This window comes from Primulina huaijiensis, chromosome 5, assembly GCF_012295235.1.
Source record: "Primulina huaijiensis isolate GDHJ02 chromosome 5, ASM1229523v2, whole genome shotgun sequence".
NCBI lineage: Eukaryota > Viridiplantae > Streptophyta > Magnoliopsida > Lamiales > Gesneriaceae > Primulina > Primulina huaijiensis.
Window position 1 is genome coordinate 22,392,496 of NC_133310.1, and position 24,755 is coordinate 22,417,250.

At 35.8% G+C, this 24,755-nt stretch overlaps 4 protein-coding genes and 2 pseudogenes across 9 annotated transcripts; 2 read left to right on the forward strand and 4 right to left on the reverse strand.

The window, feature by feature from the left end:
- Positions 1-200: 200 nt before the first annotated feature.
- LOC140977783 (protein OSB2, chloroplastic-like) lies at positions 201-782 on the reverse strand (annotated as a pseudogene).
- Positions 783-896: 114 nt separating this feature from the next.
- On the reverse strand, positions 897-2,188 carry LOC140977744 (protein OSB2, chloroplastic-like; annotated as a pseudogene).
- An 899-nt stretch (positions 2,189-3,087) lies between these two features.
- On the forward strand, positions 3,088-4,670 carry LOC140977784 (uncharacterized). The gene is made up of 2 exons (XM_073442514.1): positions 3,088-4,198; positions 4,486-4,670. Exons 1-2 carry the CDS (start codon positions 3,313-3,315, stop codon positions 4,503-4,505), a joined length of 906 nt encoding a protein of 301 aa, XP_073298615.1. The 5' UTR covers positions 3,088-3,312; the 3' UTR covers positions 4,506-4,670.
- A 1,266-nt stretch (positions 4,671-5,936) lies between these two features.
- Positions 5,937-8,021, reverse strand: LOC140977245 (DNA-binding protein S1FA-like). The gene is made up of 2 exons (XM_073441914.1): positions 7,849-8,021; positions 5,937-6,350 (listed from the first exon to the last, which is right to left on the reverse strand). Exons 1-2 carry the CDS (start codon positions 7,900-7,902, stop codon positions 6,135-6,137), a joined length of 270 nt encoding a protein of 89 aa, XP_073298015.1. The 5' UTR covers positions 7,903-8,021; the 3' UTR covers positions 5,937-6,134.
- Positions 8,022-8,936: 915 nt separating this feature from the next.
- On the forward strand, positions 8,937-14,367 carry LOC140977247 (uncharacterized). 2 transcript variants are annotated; one of them, XM_073441922.1, is made up of 11 exons: positions 8,937-9,393; positions 9,784-10,095; positions 10,172-10,280; positions 10,369-10,462; positions 10,881-10,968; positions 11,047-11,130; positions 11,545-11,638; positions 11,757-11,844; positions 11,968-12,073; positions 12,544-12,636; positions 13,498-14,367. In XM_073441922.1, the coding sequence occupies exons 1-11, from the start codon at positions 9,214-9,216 to the stop codon at positions 13,894-13,896; spliced, it is 1,647 nt and encodes a 548-aa protein (XP_073298023.1). In that variant the 5' UTR covers positions 8,937-9,213; the 3' UTR covers positions 13,897-14,367. The 2 variants fall into 2 exon arrangements, with proteins under 2 accessions (XP_073298023.1, XP_073298022.1); XM_073441921.1 differs by having other exon boundaries at positions 8,939-9,393; positions 9,772-10,095.
- Positions 14,368-14,531: 164 nt separating this feature from the next.
- LOC140977246 (origin of replication complex subunit 3) lies at positions 14,532-23,831 on the reverse strand. Of its 5 annotated transcripts, none has more exons than XM_073441917.1 (17): positions 23,694-23,831; positions 23,421-23,603; positions 23,110-23,308; positions 22,900-23,015; positions 22,638-22,768; positions 21,241-21,514; positions 21,044-21,118; positions 20,742-20,815; positions 20,447-20,537; positions 19,436-19,629; positions 18,959-19,028; positions 16,899-16,981; positions 16,248-16,337; positions 15,711-15,783; positions 15,378-15,502; positions 15,016-15,192; positions 14,536-14,897 (listed from the first exon to the last, which is right to left on the reverse strand). In XM_073441917.1, exons 1-17 carry the CDS (start codon positions 23,757-23,759, stop codon positions 14,792-14,794), a joined length of 2,127 nt encoding a protein of 708 aa, XP_073298018.1. In that variant the 5' UTR covers positions 23,760-23,831; the 3' UTR covers positions 14,536-14,791. The 5 variants fall into 5 exon arrangements, with proteins under 5 accessions (XP_073298021.1, XP_073298018.1, XP_073298020.1 ...); XM_073441915.1 differs by having other exon boundaries at positions 14,542-14,897; positions 22,846-23,015; XM_073441918.1 differs by lacking the exon at positions 20,447-20,537 and having other exon boundaries at positions 14,541-14,897; positions 19,436-19,645; positions 22,846-23,015.
- Between the last annotated feature and the right edge of the window lie 924 nt (positions 23,832-24,755).

Genomic DNA, 24,755 nt, shown 5'->3' on the forward strand with positions numbered 1-24,755 from the left:
AGATGGGGAAAGAAATACTCATGATCCTGATCTTTGCAAGTAAAGAAAATATTTTTTGGCCATCATTCTTTCATATTTCATTTTTCAGTCAAAGTCCAAAAAGGCAACACGGGAGATCACAGAGTATCAAAATGATTTACCCAACTTCAATAGCAGCAAAAATGGCTCGTTAATTGGTCATACGTATAAATTTGGTCATCTCACAATGGTGGTAACTTTGACGATGCCATATCTGACGACTTGTTTAACCATCACACTTCTCCCGTCTCTTTGTGCTTGAATTCAGGAGCTTTTGGATTCTTCTTGTTTGATCGTTTATCCCACCATTTATACGGATTCTCCATCAACTTCTTCCAAGAACCATCTCCCTTTTCATTCCTTTTTCTTTCATAAGTCCATGGACTTGTTGGTTGTATCTTGGCATAGATTGGTTTCACAACAAACTCCACTTTTCCAAGTCCAGCCAACACCCATTCTGGAGCCTCATTGATCCAAAGACTCTCACCAGTTGCCTTATGTTTAAAATCTGGGAATTTTTCTTTAACCAATCCGTTAGATTTGTGCCCACGATAATCCCACCATTGCATGATAAGATCCATCCAAGAATCCCCATCTTTATGTTTGCTATCAGTCTCTCCCCTCATCTCCTTTCCTTTTTCCAGTTTAGAATTATCGTTGAAGACCATTCGGCCTTTGTGACTCAGCTGGTGTTGCTGCCTCAGAATCATAAAAAACTGGTGGTTAAACAAAATCCTGAGCAGAATTCCCGTAATCCCTTTCATTTTTCCCGTACAAACTCTTCATCTTCGGGCGTTCTAATGAGTCCCTCCACGCCGGATCCAGAGCTAGATGACTTTTGCCTCCATCATCGCCACTTTCTGAAGAAATGTTCACCTCTAACTTCTCAGCCACGGGACTAAAAGACTTAAGAAGTTGAGACCTCTTTTTTCTCTCTCATAATTCAAAATAGTCATTTTCAATCCCTCCACAAAGTTGAGATTTTCGGCCACAACATGAAACTTCCCAAGACTCTCGCTCAACACCAATGGCATTGAATCAAAACTCAGCTGCCCAGAAACAAAAACACGATCATTCTCCTTCACATGACGAGCCACAACATGAGCCAAATTACCCTCAAACACAATAGGAATCAACAAAGACTTCTTATCTACGTCTTGCGAAATGACTGTGGCAGCCCAGTGTTTCCCATAAGAAGAGGACTCGAACTTCACCGAAATCTTCACACGACCAATTATATTCACAAAATTATCAACCTTTGCTTGATATGGAATCTCTCTCGGCCGACGCCAAAGATTTAGTGCTTCCTCTTGTTTCTCGACACTCTGAGAAAAACTCGACGATGGTTCAGAAGATTTCTACGTTTTAGGCTTGCTAGATCGCTGTTTTTTCCGGGTGTTATCAGCATTTTTGGTGGAATACTGACTATGTTAATCGAAATTTGAGAGTGTACCCTTACTCGCCATTACTACGACTGTGAATTAGCCGAGGCCAATAAGTTGGGATGGAGGGTCATAATTTTAAAATATAAGCATCCGCGGCAACACGTAGCGAGAATTATGTATTCAAGTATTCCATCTCCTTTTCCCTTTGTGTTGTAGTCTTCAGTTGGATAGCTCTTTCGTTATGATGTTGCATTTGTTGGTATTAGAGTTGGTACTTGCTGCAACGTGAACACTTTGTCTTTTTCTCAGACTTTTATCCATGTCTTATTGTTGCTTTTCGAGATTTAATCAGATGGGAAATGAAAGCCAATTCTTTGGGTTGCATTGAGGAGACAATCCTGGAACAACTTTCGAAGTCTCTACTCTTGCTCTTAGTTTTGGTCAATAGGTTGAGTTGATGGAGGGGCCAATATAAACGAATGATCCGTACTCACTTTCAAATTTCAATAAGTATCCCATTCCTACACATGCTATATAAATACTTAACCCGCATTGGTTTGTATTTCGTTTTCTGCTGTTTGTTCGTCTTCGCTTTAGCATGGACTGAAAATATTCTGTAAGTGAAGATCTTCTCTGAATCACCGCATTTGAACTGGCTTGAGCTTTGATTTTCTTTTGAAAACTTTTCATATACTGCAATGATATAAACCAATGGAATTATATGTGATGTAACTGGTGTAAAAGAAGCACTTTACCTTAATTTTAGTTGTAGAAATTGTGTCCATATTTCCCATGCCCTCCCTCCTCTTGTGTCTGGATTTGGAATCCTCATGTTAACTCTGCTGGCTAATTGTGTTTTTTGTTTTTGGCTTTTCTTTTGTATTTTTTTTCCAAATTTGTTGGGATGTTGGGTTTGAGTAAGAACAAGAAATTTTGTTTTCTGTTTTGCATAAATTCTATATTCTTATCCTCTTTTTTTGTCGCTCACTCGCAGGCCCCTTTTTGGATCACCAGCCAGATTGGCTGGCCCCTTTCACACTTCTGGAGTCACCGAGGGCGTATGTGGTTTTGTCTTTTTTCAAAAGAAAGTGAAGTGTTCTTTGTACTAAAAAATTATTAATACTCTATTGTTTTATTTTAATAATTGACATTATTGCCTTAGCGTTTTGCTTCTACAAATATGCATCTCCTTTTCAAATCTCAAGATTTTTCTGCCTTAGTGAATCTATAATAATTCATGTAATATTATTATTAATTATTGGATCAGTTGGTGCACAAATTATTCAAGTGTTGAAAATGTAACATGGTTCAACCCTTAAAATGATTCTATTGTAAAATCAGGTGGTAGCATTATATATACCAACCGATGATAGGCATTGCATATCAAGAAAAATGATAACTTAAAACAATAGTTATGATGGAAAATCATTGGCATATCCTCGTTCGTGATAGCATTTAAATTGTTACCCCAAATTTAATATATCAAATTAGCTATTTTATATGGAAAAGATAGATTGTGCATTTGGGCGTGAATTTTTTGAAATATTTGTTAATAATGTAAATTTAATTCGGATGGTGTAATCGAATAATATAACATCTAAATCCGTAAATATCGATTAACTATATATTGATGTTATCTTTAACATTATTGTTTATTTTACACTGACTGTGAGGCATTAACGTCATGTCAGAAAGTGACAAAAACTAAAATCCAGGAAAAAATAGCATATCGTAAGAAAAAGCCTACACCTTCAATCTCAATCTCCTCATCCCACACCAGAACAAACCAGAGAAGACACACGTATAAAACACAATACATGCATGGGCATATAGCAAGGGAAGCCAAGATTCATTTCTAACCATTGGAAACTGCAGATTTCTGTGAATTTTATGCATTTTTAGTGTAAAGATGAAATCTTTACCGATGCCAGTGTCGAGTCCAAGCAGGGCGGGGGCGGAAAATTTTCCTCCGCCATTGATGAGGTCCTTGAAAAGCGATTTGGGAAGCAGAAGCAGAAGCAGAAGCAGCGGCAGGCCACGTGCAAGCCCGATGCTAATTGGAAAAAAGAACTCGGTTGGTGTGATTGAAACTACACAAGAGCCATCTTCTCCTAAAGTAACTTGTTTCGGCCAAGTCTCTGCTCGGCGCTCCGCCAATGCGAAGGCCAAGAACACCGCAAGCCACCGTCCATGGTGGCGGCACAAGAAAACCTTATCTTGCGGCGAAGTTAGCTCACGATTTGGCAGCTGGTTCTTGTTCTGTAAGTCTGGTTTCTGCAAGAAAGTGGATGATAGAGAGGATTCTTTCAGGGCTAATTCGAATCAGAAATTCCAAAAGAATGAGGATGGTGCTTCTGCTAATAAAAGTGACGATAATAATTGTAGTAGCGAGAACGAGGTTGACGATATAAAGTGTGAAAACCTTGGAGTTGGGATTCAAGAAAGTAAAGATGATTTCGTTTTTTGCCCACCCAAAAATGCACTAATCTTGACTAGATGCAGATCTGCTCCTTACAGATCTTCATCTTTGGCAGCAAAAATTTGGGGGTCCCCATTTGAACCTACTGGAATAGAAGCGGTCAAAACTGAAATCGAGGCAAAAACAGAGCAAGAACCTCATCCCTGTCCAGAGAATGCGGCGGAGGAATCAAAAACTATCCCCGAAAGCAGTAGGAAGTTGGAAACTGAAAATGCAAATAAAGAAAATAATAATCAAGATCCCAAGGGAACTGAAGGAGGTAAAGTAGTTCATCCTTTACTACTGACAAGATGTAAATCAGAACCAGGAAGAACAGGTGAGAGGCTTAATCCAGAGCGTTGTTTTTGGTGACATGGTAACTTCGAGTAATTGATAAATGGAAAATGATTTTGGTTCTGCTTATTTCCGAAAGAAAACAATGTAGATTGATCTTGTATCTGACAAGTTTTGCTCCATTTTTGGTGGAAGAATGATAATGAGAACTGAACATATATTTCTTGCTTGTGCCTTAGATCTATTCTTCTCAACCAGCCAAGACAAATTTAGCAGTAGTTCCTCCAAAGTATTTTAATAAGAACGACTTTCCATTTTTTATTTTTGCAGAAAACTTGAGCAAAGATTGAATGAAAACCGGAACTGTGAAGTTATTCAATTCCTGAAAGTTTACATTCAGGTTGTGAAATGATCGTGTTCAATTCATCATCCTACAATTTCATCTTGTTTTTCAATATGTATTTAATTTTCTTGTGTCGTTTCTTTGAAAAACGAGAATACCACATAAAGTGACGCAAAATAAACAATTCCTATTGATTTTTTTCTTTAAAAAATATTTCTCTAATATTAGAAAATTCATTTATTAAAAATATGAGCATTATCCTTTGATACATCTAAAATAAAAATTATAAAATATAAACTATTGAAATCTTTTACCCTGTCATTTGGGAAATCGAAAAGACTAATATCAAGAGAAAAGTGGGTCATCTTTTGCCATAAAGGTGATTTATTTTTAAAATTAGTCAAGTAATTCATATTGTATCTAAGTATTATCTAGCACATTTCCCAATTTTCTTGAATTAAGTTCAAACCTTCATTACCCTAGGGCAGATATTCCATTTACCGGAGGGAAAGTATTGGTTATCAACGATCCAAACAGAAAATAAGAGCAATTTTTAGTGGGCAAACAAACTTCATTTTCTTAAATATATGATAAAACCCCACAGCCGGTAAAATTCTTTGGATGCATGTGTTATAATTCTGAATGTAAACATAATAGTTATTATGATAAAATTAGATAGAAAATAACATAAATATGTTTTATTGTAGTTAAAATGGGAAAGTTGCAAGACTGGGCTACTATCTCAAATTCTGAGTCATGCATCTAAGGCTATATATATATGCACTGAAATAGCTACCACGTATATTGATAAATATCTCCTCTTAGATAATACCCTTGACACATATGTTTATATATATAATACCCTCGACATATATATACACACACACACACACACACACACACACACACACACACTCTGAAATAGCTTCCACGTATATTGATAAATATCTCCTCTTAGATAATACCCTTGACATAGTCTCCTGAGAGTAGTATCTCGTTCTCATTAAAATGATGATTTGCACTCAAATTAGGTAAATATCATGCATTTTAATTAAAATTATACATACATCACGTAAAATTTCATGTATGAGAGTATTTTAGCTTCAACTCTGAAAATAAATGAGAACTAAACTCGCTGATTTTCACGGCCAGAGTTCAGCTTACCGCAACATTCATACTAGATCCTTCGGCATTGTGAGATTCGAACCTTCTAAAGTTCCACTGGAATAGTAACTTGGAACATCTTTAAAGTTTCTACGGAATCATAATTTATCCATCCATAGAAGAGAAAGTACTAGGCACAGGTCTCCGGAGGAGAGGTAAAAGGCAAGATACCTATCTATCCCTTGTGAGTATGTACAGTGTGTGTGTGTGTGTGTAGCTCGGTCTCCCAACATCACTAAAACGTCAAAAAAAAAAAATTATAAAGGCAATATCGTGGATCCAAACAACCTTCTTAGTTCTTAGTCAATAGACAAAGCCGAGAGTCTAATTCTAATCTCAAGTGAAGTTCTTTCCACACTGGATGACAACGAAGGTCTAAAAACGATGCAATGATTTTTTTGACAAAGTTTTTAACATTTGAAGTCTAAAGAACAACTTGACTTCCTAGGGGAACATCCCATGTTACCTCCATCTATTCTCCAGGAGCTGATACACATTGCTTCAGCCTTTCCCTCTTCATCTTCTTTTTTGAAACAGGCTTCTTTTTCTTCTGAGGGAGGGTTTTCTGGGCGTATGCGTAGAGAGCATAGTTTCCAATGATGAATGTCAAGAGCAGCCCACCTATGACAAGCAGGACAATTAAACCTGGGTTGAATCCCTTGGCTTCAATGTCCTGGGCAACATTTTTCTGTTGATCCAGTCATCCAGCAAATGAGAAATAAAGAACAGTGAAAAACAGCAAAAAATTTGACATCTCAAAACTTGAGCCACCACGAAGTTATGAGTAATCATCGTATAACTGCCTAGTTAACATTAAAATGAATGTAATATGTGATTCAAGCAGAAGAATGTTACAAGATTCCATGCTGAAGGATATACTACATGCTTACGCTTGAATTAGCTTTAAGGAAGTGACGAGTATGATATCTCAACTAGGGGAAACTCTAGAAAGAGGTTTCAGTGCTCAAGTACACATAAAGACAACATAACAACATAAAAGGTAATCATTCTCATCCGCTCAATTCCTGAGTGCAAAACAAATTGGACCATAACAGTGTCCTGTATCTTCTCACCCTAAACATATAACCCAGTTTCCTATTGGACTAAAGCAAAATGCACAAATCAAACTAAGTGAACGGGACATGACGAAATTATGAGCACCAGCATAGAAGATACATAATCATGTGGATGATTTATGCATTGCATTATTTATCTCAACAATATACATCTGAGTCTGTATCATTTAATGCCCAAAAATCCACTTCAAAATTCAAAAGCAAAGGGGGGAAAGGTACACAAGAGGGAAAATTAAAAAAAAAAAGTTAGCCTCGGAAATGCAAAACAAGATCATCCAACCATACAAGGATGACATTAAAATCAGATCACACAATCAGATTTAAACTTAATATGCTAAGCAAGTCATAGTGTCAGGATGCCGTGGAAACAGATTACAAAATATTGTTTCTGCGTAAATAAAACAATACCAAGTAATAACATTTACAGCCACCAGACAGGCTAATCATGCATTTTACATGCATGTTCGCAATCACAGTCAATCACACACATATTATAGGCTTGAAATAAATCTCACTGGACCAACAAAGCCATATCCTTAAAACGAGGAAATGAATATCAAACAAGCCATGCAAATGTAAAACCATATGTTAGGAATGTGCTGTGGATAAGTTTAATGTGAATCGTTAATCTTAAGGATAACAGCATAGTGTTTATTTTACCACCCATGACTCCAGAGTACCATAAACTATCCAGAGTCCCAGACATAAGATTTGATACACAATTTTCGTCCCCCTTCATAACCAGATACAATGTTCGAGTTAAAAAAACGATTCTTTCTATATCCTCACAGAACGAGCCCAAGCATCTGTAATTGAATTCTAGTCAGTTCTCCAATAAGAAAATTTTTTTTCTTCGGCAAACCAAAAACATGCAACAGAAATCTCATTTGCCCATCCATTTCGAGAGCAAATCCGATAAACCAAACGAATCAAGCAAATCAACCCAACAACAAATATTTACAAAACAGAATGTTGTAGATAAATACAAACGAAATCCAATCCACCGATAATCTACAGATCTTCGATTAAATCAACTCAATCAATTCCAGGAATAACAGATCTACAAATATGAGCAAAAATGGAGCTGATTTTGGACCAAAAAAAGGGTACCATTCGATCAAATGACGGAGGCACGCGATCGTCAAAATCTGGTTCGTAATCCATGGCCCTCCACGTTAACAATAACACAGATCAAGAAAAATAAGAGAAAAGGATAAGATCGGAACAAAAAAAAAACAGGAGAAAAAAAGTGACTATGGTCTTCAATTAAGCGCGTGTTAGCGGAAGTTGGCTGAGTTTCTGAAAAGTCCTCTGTTTTTTAATATTTATTATGAAATTACCCACATGTTGTTAGCCCAAATGAATATTGAAACTTGTAAGCCCAAGATCAGTTCGGAGGCTATCCCAAGCCCAAGCTCAAGCCTAAGACCAAGCCCAAGCTCAAGCCGAAGCTCAAGCCCAAACCGAAGCTCAAGCCCAAGACCAATACACTATTTTATGGGGCAGCACCTCCTTAAAATTGGGTGAATTTTAAAGTATTCATTTGTTAAGTTATATAGATGTTATCGTTTAACTTACATTGATCTTACTATAAGTTGGAACATCTTATATAAATATCATTTCAAATTTATTATTCAAATATCTTCATGGATCAAATCTCCTCCTCCAAATTCGTCTATATTGATTCGTCCTTTTCTTCAAAATTTCAAAGGAAATGTGCTTTAACACACTAATATAGATAGATAGACACATTTTTCTTGAGAATATAACACATTTCAAAATTAATTCATCAAACCATTAGCTACAATTTCACGAGTCTAAGAATCACATTCAAAAACACTCAGTTTCTTTGGATGTGCAAGCTACAATTAGCTAGTTCACGACTCACGAGTCACTGACATAGATGCATAGGTTAGTGATATTTGGTCACGGTTCCAATCCAGTCCGATTATGACAAATATTTTTGACAAATCTTTAACTAAACTTTAATCTTTAATTGTTTGCACAAAAAATAACACATTTTTTTGTGGACAAAATATTTTTGACAAATTGTTTGCACAAAAAATAACACAATTTTTTTTTAACTAAACTCCCTCAATATTATCGTTAATATTATTTAGATTTTAAAAATTAATGTGTATCTGACTTCACTATGTTGTCAAGAGGATCTAATATTTATTCAAAACAAAAGAATATCACGCGAAATTCCATGGATTTCGTTCAATTTTTCAGCCTACACCCACATAAAGTCAATTGGCGATAAAGAACTTTGGTATTTAATTTACAATTTGCTTAACAAAACAAGAAAACAAAGCCTTGATCCACAAAAAACACTTGCACGAAGGCAGTCACCGATTTTCATCAAGAACAGAATTTTGCTCCGGAGGAAAAACCCATTCGGTTTGTATGATCTCTGGACAGTTTTGACAATATTGATAGTAACGATTTTAGTATATATTTTTTGGGTCTCGAGAGATGATGAACTCTGCGACGAGTAATAATATGATGTCTTCAGCATCCGCGTCTGGGAACAACGCACAGCCGCCGGGTTTGAAGACTTATTTCAAGACCCCAGAAGGCAAATACAAGCTTCAGTATGAGAAAACCCATCCAGCGATTGGTCAACAGTATTCCCAAGGCAAAACTGTAGTTCAGGTTTGTCCATTTCTGCTCTTTAGGGTTTCAATTTAATATTTCGCTGTTGAGTCACTCTGTTTTTGGCAATTTGTGTGTTGGAAATTGTAAGCTTTATCAGTTTAGTATAGATTTTGGAATGGCTTAAGTAGTCCATATTCATCTTTCGGGTCTTCAAACGGTTGTCTGTAATATGCATTGGTTGTGGGTGGAGATATGAGTGATTGCTGTTATAGTCGAGTAACATGTCCTGAAATTTGATGCTTCTGACTTTTGGCTTGCTCACAAGGTTAAGTAAAGGATTTACCAAATAAGATTTTCTATGGTACCAGATTACTTGCTCTTTTATGAATGTGACTTGTAGGTAGTTTTAAACTGCTGAATGAATATTTCCTCAAGGTTGTTGGTCAGGTTACACTGGCTCACCTCAAGGATAAGCCAATGCAGACACCATCACAATCATCCTCAAGTTTGGGTGTCAGCAGTGGCGTGAGGTCAGCGGCAGCAAGGTTATGGAGTGGTGGAAATGGTGGTAGGGCCCTTAGTTTTGTTGGAGCAAATGGAGGTAAGTCGGTCGCTGGCACTAGTAGTAGAATAGGATCATTAGGCGCGTCAAGTTTGAATAATGTGGTTGGGAATTCAAACTTTGATGGTAAGGGGACTTACTTGGTGTTCAACTCCGGTGATTCAGTTTTCATCAGTGATTTAAATTCACAGGATAAGGTAATTTGATGGTCTTCTGTTAACTTTTAAAATCATAATGGTGTTGATTTTTGAGAGGCCTTTTATTTTTTCACAGGATCCTATAAAGTGTATTCAGTTTAATAATGTATATCCTGTTTGTCATGCATATGACCCCGATGCAAAAGACGGGCATGATTTGCTTATTGGTTTAAGCACTGGAGATGGTTTGCCTTCTTCTCTTAGAACTTCTAATCGACTATCATGAATAACACACTTTTCATTGAATTAGATTTTACTTTCTATTTTTTGTAGTCTATTCAGTGTCACTCAGAGAACAACTACAAGATGTTGGGAAGAAGCTTGTTGGGGCTCAACATTATAATAAAGATGGTTCTGTTAACAATAGGCAAGAACATGACTCTTATTTTGATCCCTTCCTGAGTTACGCATCTTTCTGCATTAAATCTTTTTATGTGATACTTGGAACAAATGCTGTTGTCACCTTGAGTTTATTAATTTTTTATTTTTTGAGATGCCACTTTAGTTTATCATCCTCTTCGGGAACATGCTTCATCCAAGTTTTCTTATTTATGGGATTCCCAAACCTTCCTGTATTGTACACAATTATTGACTTGAACTAACGTAGGTTTTATCACAATTGCTTCTCTGGATTGAGTCTGCTTTGTACGTACTTTATGACCGTATGAGTGTGTTTGGGAATTTCCGATACTTAAATCTTATCTGATTTTTTCAGTTTTCATTGTGGAATATATTGAAGTCCTGGAGTTTTTTAGCTGATCTATTACTCCTTTTCTTTTTAACAGTCGTTGCACCTGTGTTGCATGGATTCCCTACAGTGATGGATCATTTTTAGTTGCTCACGTGGATGGAAATATGTATGTTTATGAAAAGGCAAGTTTTGAAATGAATAAAGTTAATTCTCTAAGTGGCTGTGTTGTGAAAATTTAAATATCCCGATGTTCTTTTCAGAACAAAGATGGTTCTGGTGATCCTTCATTCCATGTGATCAAGGACCCAACTCAATTTTCTGTTTCACATGCACGCTACAGTAAGGTATTGGCAATTGTTAATCATGTTCTGTACCTTTTTTTTTTTTTTTGGTATTTTCACCTACTACCTACACTTATTTCCAAGTTTTTTCTGAATTATTAGCCTCTGTAATTTTTTTGCTAGGGCCTAGGCAGAATAGCACAAATTTAGTCAATTTTTTTTTGGCGGGGTGGGAACGAGGCGGTTTGCCAATGTCTTCGTAGAAGTCTTCCTTTGCAGAGTTTTACTCTCTGAGTTGAGAAATATGTTTATTTTCTTGTTAATTGATGACAGGATGGACATCTATAAAGAAAAGGCTCACTATGTGGTTGTGTAGATAGAGGATTTGACAAATGCTTATAATGCATAATTTTCAGGACTTTGATTTTGTTGTGGAAAGGTAGTGTTAACTGGAAGTGATTATATGATTCACTGCAGAATCCTGTTGCTAGATGGCATGTATCCCATGGTTCAATAAATGGCATTGCTTTTTCAAGTGATGGATCTTATATAGCAACCGTCGGAAGAGATGGTATTGTCATTTTCTTAAGTCATTTGGCTATTTCGAATTTTCAAGTGTGAAAATTTGTCTCCAACCGCCTGTCAACTTTCCTCTTCATTTACAGGCTAAGTAAATTTAATGAGTGCAGGTTATCTTCGAGTCTTTGACTACAAAAACGAACAACTTATATGTGGTGGAAAAAGCTATTATGGCGCTTTACTGTGTTGTGCTTGGAGGTGGGCATTCTTATTTTCTGGTTTGAATTGTTATTCTTCGATTCCCAACAATACTGCTTCTGCAAGTACATTGTGTGGTCAATATTAAAAGAAGTGAAGTTACTAATGGCAAACGAACAACAGTATGGATGGAAAATACATTTTGGCTGGAGGAGAAGATGACCTAGTTCAAGTGTGGAGCATGGAAGATCGGAAGATTGTGGCATGGGGCGAGGGACACAACTCATGGGTGAGAGTTCTATGATTAACCATCCACTAGATAGTATCTCCAGCTTACTTAGATAAATGATTTGCAACTTGTTCTGTAAAAGTTTTGAACGGTGCTGAAAGCCTTCTTTAATGTTTACACAAACAGTGATATTTTTTTCTAAAGAGGAATTTCCAGAATAAGTTACGTTCATTTATAAATTATTATAAATGATTCACTTCATCTATTTATTGGGTCTGCCCTGTAAATGTTGAACTGTTAGTAGAACTAATCTATATGTTCCAAAAGTAATATCAAGATTCCAGGAGAGCTGCTCAATTAACCATTTAGCACACAATACTTATACAGCAGTCCAAATAGCATAAATGATTTTTTTTTTGTTCAAATATAAACTATATTAATCACCTGGATCGGGTTGTAGACTGTTGCTATGTGCTTAATTTCTGGTGGATACTGATGTCCTCTTTTACATATGTTCTCGGCAATGGCAGGTTAGTGGTGTGTCATTTGATTCATATTGGTTGGCACCAAATTCTGATGGTGTAGCTGAAAATGTTGTATACCGTTTTGGCTCAGTTGGTCAGGTATTGCTTTAAGCATAATTAGCCAATTTTTGAATTAATGAATCGCACAAGTCTTTAATAACTTTCTCATTTTATTTGACTGATGTGTTATATAACCCTGTACACCTTAATACTGAAAGTAGTCAATATGTTATCGTATTCTTGGATTACAGGCTGTAAATGTTGATCTTACAACCACTTGTTCTTACTCAAAATAACTTCTATTTCTTCTGAACTATAATTTTGAATTTGCGGAGGAATGTTGGACATCTATAAAATGGATAAGGAACCATGTGTTTTATTTGGAACAACTTAGGGCTATATGCTGGAGCTTGTCTGGGTTCACTGTTTCGTAATTATGTCCTTTTTTCCTTCCTGCATAGGATGTCCAACTCCATGGAGTTGGTTTTCACACATACCACAATGTTGATTAGATTCCTGGATAAATGTTCTGGTCTGACTTCCTTTTGTTCTTTTTCTTTTGTTATGTTCTTTCTTGAAATCAAGAGATCAAATGATATATTAATATTTATTCTGATGTTTGCTGTGCAAAGTAAATACACCTTTCTGTATTGCACCTTTTGTAGTTTATGAACTACTACCAATTTCTAGTCCCATCAAGTTACTTTTTAGAAACAGATTAAGAGGATGCTATCTGATAGATCCATCACCTCGAGGCCTTTCATTTCCATATTATCTTCCTTAAATGTTCTTTATTTATGTAAAGGATCATTTATGTGGGGTACATTTATTTTAGTGAAGAAAAAGAATCTTCTTTTGATAGAGACTTGTATGTCTCTCATGCACACGATTACTTGCCATCTGTTTATTCCCTATCACCATCTCTCTTTGTAACATACGGAAAACTTAATTTTTGTGCAGGACACACAATTACTTCTATGGGATCTTGAAATGGATGAACTTGTGGTACCAGTACGGCGTCCCCCTGGTGGGTCCCCCACTTTAAGTACCGGAAGCCAGTCATCTCACTGGGACGGTGCTTGTCCTGTTGGCACCTTGCAACCTGCTCCAAGCATGAGAGACATCCCAAAACTCTCTCCATCAGTCGCTCATCGTGTTCACACTGAACCTCTTTCTGGTTTGATATTCTCTCAAGATTCTGTTCTTACTTGTAGCCGGGATGGACACATAAAAATTTGGACGAGACCTGGTTCCCTTGAAAGCCAATCAAACACCACTGATTCTCTGTTAACTGCAAGCTTGAAAGAAAAGCCATCAATACCATCGGGGAAAGTGGCAAGTCCTCGTTTTAAACAATGACGATGATGATCAGTCAATTTACAATAAGAAAAGCAACTGTGTGACGCTAATTGGATCGTGGAATGCGGCCGTTAGGATTATTTGCAGAGTTCTTTTGTGGATCGACTGAGCATACGTGATACTCATGTATGCTCTCAGTAAAAACTAACAGATAATTATGTGGCCAACCAATTAGCCCTGCAGTGGAGCAGCTGGTTTGAGTTAGATTCTGGATGCGAGTCCTACCAGTACGGGAGATGATTATCGTATATGAGCTAAATATCATTGGATTTTGTTTGAGATTGAGATAGAAAGCACAAGCCTTTTGTAAGTATGAGAGGGATGTCCAAGAAACATTATTGATGAAAAATAATTGAGTTGTGCGTCTTTGAAATTTTTACTCCTTTGTTCCCGCGCTCTGTTTTGCTATAGCACGCTGTGGGATTTATTTATATTTTTTAGAGTAAGCATAAGCTGGGATTTTAGTTTTTCTTTCCTGTTTTATTTTTCAGTTTGTGTAATTGAATATGTATTCTACTAAGCATTTTGAACGAACACAAATCGATTGTCTGAAACGGTAATGATTTATAAATGATGAATATCATATAGTAATGTATTGTTTTGGAACCTCCAAACTTTGGCTTGGCTTATCTCTTTTGGCTCGGATGGTAAGGATACACTCAACATATGACAAGCAGGTATCCGTGGCATTGGCATAAAAAACTTAACAGGCCTACCAATAAGAGTTAGGTGAAATGTCAAAATCCTGCTGATTTACAATAGAAGTGACCCTGTAGCTGAATATTGAGACGATCACACATCAATTTAGTTAACCGATTTGAGTCCAACACAGATCATCTTTGCATACAGAAGCAGCAGGTTGGGGAGCAAGAAAATGTGTAGAGCCTGTACCTTTTCAAATTCCAAAAGCCACCATCTGTACATAATCAGGGCGCCTTTTGCTGGGCAACCGAAGCAGTCCGGTAATCTGTAGCTCAGTCACAGCCCTGCAGAATTCAGCTCTATACATTATGTAGTTATGGATATCAGTAGTAATATTGTGTACATCTGCTGGCGTGAGTAATAAAAAATGCTCCATAAATTTCAAATGAATAATACAGAAAAGAAGGGTAAGGATACTGAATTGAAGCATCATTCCGGTGTTCTGGTTCCTTAGAACTTTTTCGTTTTTTAGGTGATGGTGACAACTTTAACCTCTTCTTGGCTTGTGAACATATGGGAGAAACAATGGCTCTGAAAGAGTAAAACCATTCGTGAATATTGATGTGATCACCATGTTCTTGAGCCAGAGAGTACCTATGCAAGAAAATGAAATTACTTCAGGGAAATTACCATGAAATGCCAGCATAGCACATAACAGTTTTTCATTTAATTGTTTTCGCTCCTAAGGCTTTAAATTGACAAGTATCAATACACAAAGTTCAAAATGTCAACATTTCAGTGGAACATTACTGTTAAAGAGGTAGATATGTACTACTTACATTATCGAGGTATCATGCATGGATGGTAATGGCCCACTACCATTTTTGCAGCAAGAACACTTGAGGAAATTCCGGGACTCTAAAAGGTCAGCCTGGATTCTTCTTCTAGGATCTCCTATCAAAGCCTAACGTGATGAAAACAAAATACACCAAGTCTACAGCATCAGCGTATAAATATCTATTTAAAATTTCTACACATTTTAATGATTTTAGATGTTTCTGCCACCTTATATACACATAATTTTGCTAAATTGTTGCTGAGAAACTGATATTCATCAATAATTCAAGTCTGCCAAAAAAAACACAAACAAATGGATTTTTAGCAAACTTAACTGCTTGGAGCGTGTGGACATTATTGAAGAAGAATATTTCATTGAAAGGTATACTTTCAATGGGCTTCATATCCCTGATTTTTCGGCAAAAAAACATTAGTTACAAAGTATGCCAACATTAAAACAGTGTATACAATACAAGAAATCAAGTTAATCAACACTATAAAATGATTAAAGAAAGAACTTATGCATTCACTTAGCATTCTGAATATTTGCGGTCCACATTTGAGTTATGTCAACAAAACGAAATTTATTTTATAAGCATAATTATGAGATACAATTAGACAACAGAAGTATGGTCGCTACATAAAACTAGAGATTATTTTTGTCAGCCATAAATTGAACCACCAGTTATGCCTCAGATTTTATTTCAAGTAAAAGCTCAAATTAGTCAAGATTTCTTTTTCTTTTATCATTAGAAGATAAATCAAATGGAGCCAGTAAGAGAAGCGATAAAGGGGCATTGAATTGCATTAACTGAATGACACTGCTTGAGTCAACTCTGTTAGTAAACTTACTAGGTATAAGCTATCCCTACCTGACCATGCATTCCAGAAGAATAGCAACTTTCTCGTTTAGTGCACTTTTATCCTTGTTTTCATGAACATTTTTCCTGGCAATGGACTTCCTGTGACATCAGCACAGAGTACACTAGTCATATCCAAATTATGTCAATATTATAATATTCAGAGATGTTGAAGCTAAATAAAGAATTCAAGCAACAAATGCAAATAAAGATCAGATCAAAGACAAGTTCAAACCCAAAATCAAAATGGTCAAATGTGATGAAGACTTTAAATTCCCCAATTAGACACTCCGTTGTGCTATGATCAATCAATTGAAGTAACTGAGAAAAGAACTTTCATAGCATCAACGACAATTTGTAAACCAATAGGTTTCAGGTCGAGAGGTCACCTAAAAATTCACTGAGATCGGCTACTACTGTAAATCATGAATTTTCCATACAGGTTGGGCCATTGGGGATGCATTGATGTGGCATAAAATGTTTCATACGAAAATTAATACTAGGCCAAAGTAAAGATTCAAAATAAAGATAACATAAATAGAGCTTGTCACCGCTCAGTAAGTTCTGTGGTCCATGAAAGAGGTTTCTACGGCATCTATTTGGTCTAGGACTGATGCGTGGTCAAATAATACAATACAGTGCAAGGCAGCAAAGAGAAAATACCTGGTTGCTTCATTCAAATCCCTTTTTGAATGTTTGTCCTCCAATGCTACCAGAGACTGCAACTCCTTTACTTTTTCATGAATCTGGACATTGTTTTTCAAGTATTCAAATCAGCTAGACACGGAAATCATAATATGGAAAAAATTATTCATAGTTGATTTTGAGTAGACACTGGAACATTATAGGAATCCACGTCATAAGCAAAAATATAGCAATTTGCTAAACACGCTTTTCTGTTTTAGCTTGAAGTTTCTTTCTATACATCAAAACTCTAAAAAAATTATGGTCGAGAAAAACTGAAGCAAGTATCAAGCATATCAGAAACATGGATTTTAGACATTTTAAACTGCAAATATGTCAATTTTCATATATTTATAAATTTTACTGGTAAACCATTGGCTATTCAAAAACAGAGCCCCTTTTGTTTTCTTCATCTAAGCTCTGAGCAGCCTATTCATTATAGAAAACATTAGACGACTGAAACATAAATACATTTTAATGCAATATAACTCTAAAATGTGATTTCTGGGATATTTGATGGTACTTGAACGATGGAAAGGTTAGTACTGCATATTGGAGTTTTTGACCTTTTGCAGGGACAGTTTGAGTCCAAATTTCAGAAAAAATAGGACTAAAATGTGTCCAACATGTTCCCAAACTACTTGCAAACTTTTAAAACTTAACGAATTATCAAAAGATTCTATTTATGTTGTCTTATTCCTTGATTGGTGCGTCAAAACCACTTTATTTGGTTCACAGTGATGTTTGGGGTTCCTAAAAAATTACCTGTTTGATTTGAACAAAGTGGTTGTTACTTTCATTAAAGATCATACTCGACTTTGTCGGAATTTTTACATGAGTGAAAAATCTGAAGTTAAAAAATTGTTCAAAGAGAGCAATAATGTTTTCTACGCATGCCCAAAGTATTCATGGAGGGATGCTATTATAACAGCATGTTATCTGATTAGGATGGCCTCACATGTTTTGAAATATATAACACATCTAAAGAATTCAAAAAATGTTTCTCAATCATTTCTGATTTGCCATTAAAGGTACTTGTCCGTCTGTGCTGTTTTTGTCCATATACCAAATCACTTGCATTCTAAGCTTCATCTTAGGGCCAAACCATGCATTTTTTCTTGGATATATTTCTAATAAAAAAGGAACCAGTGTTTGCAGAAAAGTTGTGATCCCAGGAAGGTGAATATGCAGTTCATTGAGAATAGATCAGTGTTCCATTAGGGGATCTTGGAGGACGAGATGTGGAAATGAATCTCATTCTAGAAGGTGTTAAAAGCAAGTTACATATAAACATATCTATCACACGTGTGTGTCTATATATTTGTGTAAGTAAATACATATACACACACAAACAAATATATCTATAGATATATGTACTTATACATGCATGTACTTGTGTATAAATCTGTAGATACACATAATTATATTCCCATCTTGTGGTTTCCAATGAGTGATGTCAAGAAAATAAGATTAAAAAGAGGGAAATTGAGAAAGACATGAAATGACTTGTGGGGAAGGTCAAAATTAATCTTAACCTATAAAAATCCCCAACGAAACAAAACCAAATGATAATTCATCTTGGGAAAATGAAAAGCATTTCCACAATATAGAAGTAAATACGGCAAAATGTTTTATGTGAATTTTTATCATGTGTAGGGATTTAATACGCATTCGCCTTAATATTTTTCAAATTCAGGAGGAAACATGTCCTTTGATTTCACTATGCCCTGTTCAATTTACATGTGTCAAATGAGAGTTAATGCACCAAGTGCCCTTACTTTTTTTATTAAAAAAAACCCTCATATTTTCAGGGAAGAAAATATGGTGTGATGGATTAGCGAATCAGACAGGCATTTGTGGGCTTAAATTTTAATGTTATAAGAACTGGTTATATTTTTGTCAAGAGGTGCATCCTTCTCTCATGTATTTTCATTTTGGTGTTTATATAGTATATACTGGTAGAGATCAATGCTTAAGCTTGTCGCAATGCATCTTTTTTTATAAAAAAAAAAAAAAAAAAATTATGTTTGACAACCCACCTCAGTTATGCCTCTGGAAAGTATTTCCCAACTCTTGAGTAACTTGGCCATCTCAGCGCCTGAGAGATCCCTGGAAACATTTAACTATCGATCATTCAGAGTCTTGACACATAAATCTTAGTTATTCGATAAACCAATAAATCTACTCACACCACAAACAGGGTATTTTCAAATCGAACTCGTATATTATCGATGTTCAAGGACGATCAATCAGTTATAAGACAACTATTTGAACCCAAAACAAAAAAAAAAAAAAAAAAAAAAGCACTACCCAACTATCTGAATTACGTTATGATCACAACCTCCTTCTTGCAAGCAGGCAAGCAAATGCTCTTGTTAGTTATTCGATAAACAACCAATAAATCTCCTCACACCACAAACAAGGGCATTTTCAAATCGAACTCCTATTATCGATGTTCAAGGACAATTAATCAAACTATAAGACAACTATTTGAACCAAAACGAAAAAAACACTACCTAACTATCTGAATCGCGCGATGAACACAACCTCCTTTTTGCAAGCAGGCAAGCCAATGCTCATCAAGAGGTGATTGTCGATTATCTTTTGCCAATCGATCAGAAGCCTTGCTGTTGCATAGCTCGCGTTCAAGCATCTCACAGTACAGATCTAACAGGGTGATTTTCTGATACTTTCCAACTTCATACAGGCACTGCAACAATGTTCGTCTATCAAATGACAAAATTCTCTGCTGTTTAGTTTAATAAAAGTTTTTACATATAAACTGTGAAAAGAAAAAGAACACGTAGATAGATGTTTGGCATGGAAGAAAATCAATAAGGGCTAAAGGTACATGTTCTATGCTCTACACCACATGATAATCATGTAAAGAATCTAAAAGAACAATCACCAATAGAGCGAAATCTAAAATATGAAATAGTTTCACCAACAAAAAAATATTGGTTACTATATAAAACTGCAACTTTTTTTTTTTGAATCATATAAAACTGTAACTTATTTTCACGGACATTGTAAATATACGCAATAATATAACATGTTATGTTTCCTCCCACATCGCTTGTGAAAAGCTTGCATTGAGGGTTTATAACCTCTTGGACACCCTCCCCCCAATAGCTAACTTTTGAAGTTGAGTTTTACTAAGGATTATAACAGTGGTATCAGAGCATTTGTTCCCTGTGGATGACCCTCGTTCCGGTGAGTGGGGACGGCTGCTACCAGCATACGTGCGGGGTCCACGAAGTCACTCGGGAGGGCTGCTACGCACATGCGTGTGTGATCCGCAAAGTCACCAACTGCCGTGGACATCAGTTCTTAAAGGAGATGGATTGTAGCATGTCATGGTTTGTCCCACATCGCTTGTGAAAAGCATGTCTTGTGGGTTTATAATCTCTTGAGCACCATCCTCTCAATAAGCTAGCTTTTGAGGGTGAGTTCTACCAAGGGTAGTAACAAATAAAGTCTATATTACCAAGGTCTATGAAACTATGAACTGAATATTTGGATCTTACCATAACCATAGAGTTCCATAGATTGCGAAATTCTTTTAGTTTGGACCAACCAAAGACCCAGACGTCATCGCCAGAGCTAGACTGACAAAATCTTTAGAAAGAGGTAATTTAGTATCAGAAATTAAACTAGAATGTATTATATTTTTTGTTTTAAAAATATAGCTAATAAACCATGTGACATGGTGGCATAGACCTCTTTAGTTAAAGAAGAGGTGTGGATTCAAATCCAGTTAAAAGACCCCCAACCCCAAATTGTAGTCAAAAAATTATAAGCGCAAACAATTTTTTCCAAAACCTCTGGATGGACGGAAGATCCAAAGCTTGCTTGACCACAGTTTCTTGGGACAAAATACTTTCTCCTCCAAAGCACTGCAATGGGTTCAAAGGCAATTCTAAGCAAACGGAGTAAACATCTTCTGGCTGCTGAAGTAGGAACCAAGTACAGGACACAAATCACATGAAATTTCACACCATTTATGAAAATTTTAACAAAAAAATATGTGACCATACAATCACACTGAACTATCATTACCAGGAGAAATCATGTGGCAGAAAGAAGGAAAGTCGGTAAACAAATTTGATAGAAATATATCTTGCCTTGGTGTCCTCGTCAGCTATTTTTGTAAGTAAGAAGCTTAGGTGTTCTGCATAAAGTTGTTGGGCCATAGAAATCTGGAAACACTCAACACAGCAGACAGATTAGGTGAAACCGACATGTTAAACATAAAAAGCCGTCACCATAAAAACATATATAAAGATGGCAACAAAAATAACTATAATTATTTTGTATTAACCTTCAGAGCTCTAACAAATAAGGTCAGCGTTCCATCATGGTGTAAGAAGTAACTTCTCAGGAAACTCATCACTTGCTTCCCAACACTGAAACTGCCGGAATGTTTCAGAAGAACAGCCTCTATAATTGCATCCATCCTTTCACCTGGAGTTCCCAAAGTGAACTCACAACTAGATATACGAGAGCATGAATTTGAAGATAATGTATTTCTCAGGACATCAACAGTTGTTGCAACTCCCACAATTAAGATTGTTGGAATTTTTATTGCCCATTCGCTGCAAAGAGCCACATTGTAAGCATCATCAAGGCTGAGGATTTGAAATGCTCAAAAATCATTACTCATTAAATCATGCCAGTTCAACCTGTGCCGTCAATATATGCATAATATATGGTATGTCTGTTCACCCATTAATGAGATCGGAAGCATTTAATGGATGTTGAATATAAAATATTGATGATAATGATGCTAGTGGAACAAGGACGCAAGGAAGACTTTTGTAACTTAATTTCAAACAATAAGTCAGACACCCTCCGTCCTTCACTGTTTCATATCATAAGCAACTGATCTTAAGGGCGACCAAAATTCACAGAGGATGCACAATAGTATGTTATATGTATCAAGAATGATAATAGACAGATATATACAATTTTGAAAATAAGATGCAACCCATACTAAAGAATGAAAAAAAAAATTGAAAAAGACACATGGCAAAAGAGACTGACTTCACAGAGTTTAACCTAAAGATATCAAGGTTATGTTCAAAATCTTCGACGTCAGTAACCTAATAACTTCTTCGCTTTGCCATACCAAGGCACTCAATAAATGATTTCATGTGCTACATAATACAAGATGTTGTCCACGGGGCACATCAATGAGCAATCGCCTAATTTTTGTGCAGCAATAAAGATTCTTCATGTCTTCCATATTTAAGTGCGAGTATATCCTACTTTTTTCTTTTAACAATTTGTGTTTTTTACAAATTTATTATTTTATAATCGCAAATGAAGAGCATCAAAGGGATATGAAGAGAACAGTAGTAGACGCTGAGCCAATTAAAACAAAAGCATTCTAAACCTGGATTATGGAATGAAAAGCAGTGAAATTGGGTCCACGTTTACCATAGGCATCAAGATGTTTCTCGTCGGGACAAGGTTTGCGAAAAAGATCACAAAAAATTTATTGGCTAGATTGTTGGAAATAGCAATTTAACAAACTTTAAATTTTATATGTAAAATGGCATTGACAGCTTAAGAGCAGATTATCTAATTGCACAAGTGAATGTATCATTTATGAATAAGATAATCGTGCTAGGTAAATGTAGAAACTAAATATTGCTATATAAATTGAGGTGGCAATAGAAAGATATTGCGGAGGCCGGAGAGAAAAATCTACTATACCTCAACAAAATGATGAAATCAGCCAGGACAGAACCACTGCACCTTTCCACATTGTCGATTATAACAACCAGTGGGCTCCCATAGTTCTCTGATTCAGTGTACCATGATGCTAGCGCAGAAATGTCAGGTGCCTGTTTAACAATCACAGACAATTTAGATTTTGTATAGTGGTAAAGTTGCGAAAGTGTAGAGAAAATTACAAGCTTACATCAATGCCAACCATGAGAAATTGTCTCAATAATGTTTTGAGGCAACCACCAACCCCATTCTTGGCAGAGAAATCCAATGATGTGAGGTTAGCAACGTGACATCCATGGGTCCTCAAATGTACACCAAGATCAACAAATGTGATTATATCATCAACAAATTCCATGTTTTCTGCTAATCCAGCCCATAATTAATGTCACCAATTTGCAGTAATGCAACAATATTAAATAGGGAAAAGAAAATTCAAACGGAGGAAGGTACTTACTGGTGAAGACCAGGGCAGTAAACAGTTTCCTGGATGCAACAGCAGAATCGAAGGACAAACGATTCAAAACTGGACAGTGAATTTTTTTCTGAATAGCGCTAATGGGATCAACCCAGCAAACCCGAATTGCATCAAAGGACTTACGAACCCACTCATCAATCTTTTCAAATACACGGGCATTTACATTTCTCAAAACATCCTGAATTTAATGTTCACGTTTTTAGACTGAAAACCCAATAACAAACATAGTGTGCAGATTTACGAAAGAAAACCAATAGAAGCATTAAAGAAAGATCAAAAGAGAATTTCACCGTGATAGTGGACTCAATCTCGGACCAAAGAAATCGAAAATTCTTTAATCGCGCGTTATCATCATATCCCTCGGCGATATCTTTCTCATTGGCATCGGAAGTTTTGGAGGATAAGTCGATTCTTCGACGGATTTTTCCGGTTGATTTGCTGGTCGGAGTTGCTTGGTGGAGAACAAAGAATGGCTGGCGCATTCGTAAGTATTATCACATCAATGTTTTATAATTAATTTATAAACAAAGGTGGAGGCACAAACTCGTAGTTCATATATGTACCTGGAGATTATTATTATCGGCGGAGTAAATAGGCGGTGGAACCAAAGGATCGCCCGCCGGAGACATTTCGGACAGATTTTCGGAGACAGAGGTTTATACTCTCTCTCTCGCTCCACCAAGCCAACCCTTGGAAGTGTTATCTTGTTTTGGCGGGAAACATATTATTAGTCCTACCTTAATTTATACTACATATATATCATACTCCGTTTTCATGGGCGTAGTCAAAAAAAATTTTTTTTATTGGTATACGAAATTTTGTTTGAAGCATATCTATAATCATAAAAAAAAATATTAACATTAAAGGTGAAATGAAAGGTGTTTTAACATAAGAGTAATTCTCTATACGGTTTTACGAATCTTTATCTGTGAAACGGGTCAACCCTACCGATATTCACAATAAAAAATAATACTCTTAGCATAAAAAGTAATAATTTTTTCATGAATGACCCAAATAAGATATATGTCTCACAAAATACGACATGTGAGATCATCTCACACAAGTTTTTGTCTTAATTATAAATAATACATTACAAAATAAATAATATCTTAAAAGCAAAAATTAAATAATTTATGTCGACATATACGTATAAAATTTGAACAAACTAACTTATGCAGAATAAATACACTCCAATACCTCTTATTTTGTATAATAATAAAAATTAAAATAAAAAGATTATAGAATACAAAATTCATATCAAAATCGTCGGAAAGTTTTCGCACCAATTAATGAGGTGGAAAATGAAGAGCACTGGGGTTGAAATCGATTGTTAAATAATAATAATAATAAAAATAAATTCGGACTCTCTTCTCGTGTGATATGTGTCAAATTTGATATATATTTATAATAAAAAAAATAAGAATGAGTTATGATTGAACTAACTTGTCACAAAAAAAAAAAACCATGGTAAGTTAAAAATAAACTAGTTGAGAATGTTAAAAACAAAAACAAGTCTAGCTACTAGACAAAAGTGTAATATTACAAGCATACGGTTTGGGTATATTAAAGGATATGAGCAGAAGTCCGCCGAGTAAGAGCTCACTCTAGCCCATATACCTTCTCCG